The 6,308-nt window shown below is 44.4% G+C and overlaps 1 protein-coding gene across 1 annotated transcript; it reads left to right on the top strand.

The window, feature by feature from the left end:
* The first annotated feature begins 4,354 nt into the window (after positions 1 to 4,354).
* Positions 4,355 to 5,474, top strand: LOC125939335 (olfactory receptor 2B6-like). The gene has a single exon (XM_049654763.1). It carries the CDS (start codon positions 4,355 to 4,357, stop codon positions 5,294 to 5,296), a length of 942 nt encoding a protein of 313 aa, XP_049510720.1. The 3' UTR covers positions 5,297 to 5,474.
* Positions 5,475 to 6,308: the final 834 nt, after the last annotated feature.

Genomic DNA, 6,308 nt, shown 5'->3' with positions numbered 1-6,308 from the left:
GCAAGATTTCATTCCTATTCTTGTATTTTCTAGTGAATCCTGAAATCCTGAATGGAGATCTCCTCATTTGCCACCGGCAAAGGGGAGTAAGGACTCAAAGAACTTCATCGCATCCACTTTACAACTGAAGAGCTCACGAAGAGTGAATCGGCGTGCTTCTACTCGGTCGTACCGGAAAGCTTCTCACACAAGCGCACACCCGCATCATCCTCTCTCTAGTGCTTCAAACAGAGGTAAATTATTCTACAAAACATGCTGAAATTCGGGTGTTCTGAGAACTCACCTTATGGATTGGTCATCATCATATTGCAAAAATCTGACGGAGGCTCAATGCCTTCATTCCATTTATTTGTTCATAGTGTTCCGTTGCATATATTTGTTATCTCTACCAAAAATCAAAACTTTGGAGCAGAGCAGTCCTGGGTTCTAATTTTCAGTCTGCTATGTACTAGCTTTGGCAAAGAACCCCTCTGAGACTTGCAGTTCGGGTTTTTCCCTGAGTCGATCTTTCATGAAATAAGGGGGGAAAGGGGAGGGCAAATTTTCCTCTCCAGTCTAAGCCAAAGTGCAGTGTTGTGTCAATAGATTACTTCTGTTACTTATCCGTAACATTCACGGAGACGTGACTGGTTGAGAAACCTGGGAACCAAGTTTACCTTGTATGGAAAACAGAAAATCCCGGTGTTACAGACTGAATCGCTTTCCCAAACCACCGAGTGTGTGGCCCAGCTGTGCAGTGACTTTGCGGCCTGACCAGAGCTATAACTCTTGCCACCTTTCCTAGTTCAATGCTCTTTCCGTAGTCAAAGCTTAAAAAGAGGTTTCCAAGACTTTGTTGGGCCTCTTCATTCCGAATCCCTGAATGTCAGTCACAGAGGGAGAAAATCCAGTATGTAGCTGGGCATGTAACGTCAGCCACTTCACAGGCAAGCAGGTGGTAGGAACTCATAGTATCTCGACAAAATAAATGGAAATATCCTGAATTACATATAGATAAAGACTCAACAATCCAAACAGCTCCTTTCAACTGCTACTTTCAAAAAAGCCTCATTTTTTCCTTACCTGTGGTTGATTTCTCGTGTCTCACATTGTTAAAATATGTTCCTATGTTGGGGCGCCTGGGTGGCTCCGTCGGTTGAGCGTCAGAGTCTTGGTTTCCGCTGAGGTCACAATCTCATGGTTCGTGGGTTCGAGCCCCTGTCAGGCTCTAACTGCAGCTCTTGCTTGGGATTTCTCTCTCCTTCTCTCTCTGTCTCTTCCTGGCTTGCTCTCTCTCTCTCAAAATAAATAAATGTTAAAAAATATATGTGTCCCTGCGTTGACCAAGGGAACACTTGTTACTCAAAATGGGAGTCATGTCCTCTGAAGATGGCAGGAGAAGAACCCCACCCAGGAGCAGAGAAGCGGATTGTGCGGTTTTGGGAGGCCTCAGCCACGAGTAGGAATCACCTGCGCAGTGAGGTAAAGAGCCCCCGGCCAGGATTTCAGTGACACAGGTGACGACTCCCTAGTTTGCTTCCATTGTTAACAAATCCTTCCAACCTAATGTTAGTGATGAGAGTAATGGTTCAAATTACTGAACTTTTAGTACAAAATGATATTTCAACTTTTTAATAGAAAGGTCTCTTTTTTAGAGTGGATATATTTTGAGGTTACGGGCAGTTTGAAAGATGGGTGAAACTTTGTCCCCACAATGACCAAAGGGCGAGAAGTTAGTTGGGCCCCCCCTCTGCTATGATCCTCAGCGATGGCTTCTTGGAGAGGCCATCTCCTGGCTGAGTTCCAGGAGAGGATGTGAGATCCACAACGCTGTCTGGACTGGAGGAGGAAACGCTCGGCGTCCTCAGTGAGATTCCTCCCGAAGAACAGAGCGAAGTTCGTGTCACTCTTCCACGCACAGCTTGGAAGGCCCTGTAACTTATCCTCCAGATAAAAACTCTTCTGAGAGTGGAAGGGGCCTCTCGGCAATCGTGCGGGGAAGAAACTTCCACAACAGCCCCGAGGACACAAGCGCAGAAGCTCGCCATGATTATGTGGACTTGACATTTTTTCAACACTTGAAGAACCCAAGGAAATCGTGAAATCTCTCTTGATTCCATTTGCCCTGCTTTTCAGAATCCCTTTAACAGGGACACCTTTTTCTTTTCTTTTCTTTTTTTTGGCAGTGAGATGCCCAGTGTCCCCAGACTCCAGCCTTTAGGAAATCTTCATATGGAGCCCAAGTCAGACTCAGTTTCAAGGATCTATTAACAGATACAAGATTAAATTCATGTAGGATTTTTTTATGGTATTTAAGTCTAAAGCAATGCTGGTCCTTATAGTAAAATGCAGAGTATAAGTAAGACATTTAAAGTTATTATATAATGCATGTATTATGTTACATGCATATATATGCATATTATACATATATAGAATACATATAGATGTTATATATTATATATTATATAATGCAGATATTATATTACATGCATATATATACATATTATACATAATACATATACATGTTATATACACTATATAATACATATGTTAGATTACATACATATATAATACATATATTAATAAGTGTTGTAATCTACTTGCTTACTGAAAATTAGAATGAGCAGGTGTAAAGGTAAATATTAAAGTCTGATTTACTCTCTCTCCATCCCCACTCCCCAGAGGTAACAATCTCTAACACTTGTGTGTACCTTCCAGGTAATTTTTGCACACATGCGAATACTAACAGACATAATGTGATGTTGCCGTATGTAAATAAACACACGGAAGCATGTTCAGGTACTTGTCTGTCCCCCTCGAGGATTTGAGCGGTTTTGCACATTTGTATCTTCATCTGGATTTATGTCTATATCTCATACCTCATCTCACTGACAGCTGTGTAGCAACGGAAACTTTCCGAGTATCTCTGAGACTTCCCCACCACTGTACTGAGAGCTAGAGAAGGAGTGAGCGAGATTAAAGCACACATTGACTAATAATTTAAAAATTATGTCCCTATCATTAAATTCACATTAAATTTCTTTTTAACGTTTGTTTATTTTTGAGAGAGAGTGTGAGCAGGGGAGGGGCAGAGAGAGAGGGACACACAGAATCTGAAACAGGCTCCAGGCTCTGAGCTGTCAGCCCAGAGCCCGACGTGGGGTTCGAACCCACAAACTGTGAGATCATGACCTGAGCTGAAGATGGACGCTTAACCCACTGAGCCACCCAGGCACCCGAAATTTGCATTTCTAAACCAACAGGATCATAAGCAAAGAATAGAGGGAAATGTTAGTAAGGCAGCAGACTCTGGGACCGACACATCCTCGACAGGTGGCCTTAGCTCATTTCCTCCAGCGAACTGAGGACTCAGTTCTGCTGTCTGAAGTCAGAGTTCCTGCCTCACTGTGATGCTTTGTTCACAGGCCGCGCGGCTCGGTGTCCAGCAACTTGCCCGGAAGGTCACGTTTCTCCTTTATATCAGAGAGCCACCATCGCATCTGTTGGTGAGGTGGGAGTGGAGGGGACCAGAAGGTAAACTGTCGACTCACAGAGTCATTTTCCATTGGCGCACCTCGGACTCTTGGGGGTCCAACGGTCACAGTCAGCTTCCTCTACGAACGCGGCAGAGGCCTGCGGTCACTACGGTACGTTTCCGTCACACGCACGCTGTCACACCGGGAAGGCATTGTTATGCCCATTTTATAGACGGGGAGCCTGAAGTTCAAGAAGGTAAGATGTACATTCCCAGGATGATTTAACCAATGACTTTATTTAGCAGAGGCTTGAGCCCAGGCTTGTCTGGCTCCAAATTCCGTGCTACCAACATCTCTTTATCCTGATTCTGGGAGATCTTAAAAGGCCAGAGACGTGTTCTTTTGAAATGTGTCCGGTCGCTTGCTAGCACCTACCTACATGGTTTCGGGAGGTGGTCTGAATAATTGTAGCTGTTTCGGATGAAAAGGACATCTCCACGGCAACGAGGAGCAATGAGAGTGAAAAAGGACTATGGCAGGGATTGTAACCGAATCGTCCTAAAGATAGCAATCTGGGTGGAAGGTAGTGTAAATAAAGATCAACGAAATGACCAAAATTATCAAGGAGTGCCCTTTGTTAAAGTCGTTTAAATCAGGTATTTGCTTTTTAAGTTTTGGCCTTTGTTTTTGAAATGCCGATACAGACAGAAGAAAGATCACATTACAGAGATACCTAAGTATCTGTGAATATTTCCAACTCCGTATTGGCAATCTCCATTCTGTAAATAGCTTCGAGCAGGTAGCAAAGTGATTGTAAATCATTGAAATCGCCCATAACCCTGCATTCACCGACTTCCTGAATTTTTGTGTTTCAGGAACGAAGAGCTGAGACACCAATCATGAAGGGGGTAAACGCGAGCGCCCCCTGGGAGTTCACCCTCTTAGGTTTCTCAGATCGACCGCGGCTGGAGCTCCCACTCTTTGTGGTCTTCTTCATTTCTTACGTGGCCACTATCTTTGGGAATCTGACCATTATTCTCGTGTCACGCCTGGACCCCAAACTCCACACTCCCATGTACTTTTTTCTTACCAAGCTGTCACTCCTGGACCTTTGCTACACCACAAGTACAGTTCCACAAATGCTGGTCAATTTACGCAGCACCAGGAAGGTAATTAGTTATGGTGGCTGTGTGGCCCAGCTTTTCATGTTTCTAGCTTTGGGGGCCACTGAATGTGTTCTCCTGGCCGTCATGTCCTTTGATAGGTTTGTCGCTGTTTGTCGGCCTCTCCATTACTCGGTCGTCATGCACCAGAGGCTGTGCCTCCAGCTGGCGGCCGCGTCCTGGATTACGGGTTTCAGCAACTCAGTGTGGTTGTCCGCCTTGACCCTTCAGCTGCCGCTCTGTGGCCGTAAAGAAGTGGATCACTTCCTCTGTGAAGTCCCTGCTCTGCTCAAGTTGTCCTGTGTAGACACGACGGCAAACGAGGCTGAACTGTTCTTTGTGAGCGTGCTGTTCCATCTAATACCCCTGACCCTCATCCTTGTGTCGTATGCTTTTATTGCCCGAGCAGTGTTGAGAATCCAGTCTGCGGAAGGTAGACGAAAGGCATTTGGGACATGTGGCTCCCATCTAATTGTGGTGTCACTCTTCTATGGCACTGCTATCTCCGTGTACCTGCAACCACCATCCCCCAACTCCAAGGACCGGGGCAAGATGGTGTCCCTCTTCTACGGGATCATCGCACCCATGCTGAACCCCCTTATATACACACTTAAGAATAAAGAGATAAAGGAGGCCTTTAAAAGGTTGGTTGCAAGAGCCGCCTTAATCAAGAAATGAATGGGGCGCCTGCGTGGCTCAGTCAGTTGAGTGTCCGACTTTGGCTCAGGTCATGATCTTGCAGTCTGTGAGTTCGAGCCCCGTGTCGGGCTCTGTGCTGATGGCTCAGAGCCTGGAGCCTGCTTCCGATTCTGTGTCCCCATCTCTCTCTGCCCCTCCCCCACCCATGCTCTGTCTCTCTCTGTCTCAGAATAAATAAACATTAAGAAAAATTAAAAAAAAGAAATGAAGGATATGCAAATGGTAAGCTTTTAAGCACTTGATGTTTACTTGGCTTACTAACTTCTCAGGCTGCCCTCTTTTCATCATTCCTACAGAGAATGTTCTGTTGGCCAAACACACTCATTGAATCAGTACCCAGAGCTAGTCTTCCAGTTGACCAGAAACTGTGTAACTTCAACATCTTCAAGCTTTACCCCAATGTTTGTGTAATTTGGTGAACTTAGACCTTTCTGAGAATGCGACAAAAGCCAGAAATCCTTGCTGTGGTAATATCACAAGTACACACACAAGTATTTTTGCACATAGTTAAAGGAGATTTAATGAAACCATGAAAAACAACCACTTTAAAGTTGGATCTGAGGTTAACAACCCCAGCTTTAGTTTTTAATACCACTCCCGCATGAGCAGGCTAATAGAAATCACAGTAATTTTTCTTCTAGAATTGCACCTGGATTTCCATCTCTTGCCACGGTTGTGTACTCATGTTTTCCTCCTAAATGAAAGATTCCATTTTAATTCCTTTATAGATCAAATCCTAGGTTTTAGAAGGCCTACCTAATTTCCACAGTTCTCTCAATTATCAATATTATTATCATCTCTTAACCCCCAAACACTTACAGCCTAGATTTTAAAATAGTGTGCCCTGTCATGATTTCTTTTTTTTTTTTAATTTTTTTTTTTTAACGTTTATTTATTTTTGAGACAGAGAGAGACAGAGCATGAACAGGGGAGGAGCAGAGAGAGAGGGAGACACAGAATCTGAAGCAGGCTCCAGGCTCTGAGCTGTCAG

The sequence above is a fragment of the Panthera uncia genome (genome assembly GCF_023721935.1).
Source record: "Panthera uncia isolate 11264 chromosome B2 unlocalized genomic scaffold, Puncia_PCG_1.0 HiC_scaffold_25, whole genome shotgun sequence".
Taxonomy (NCBI): Eukaryota; Metazoa; Chordata; class Mammalia; order Carnivora; family Felidae; genus Panthera; species Panthera uncia.
The sequence above is the reverse complement of the archived record's forward strand: the minus strand, read 5'-3'. Positions and strand labels throughout refer to the sequence as shown.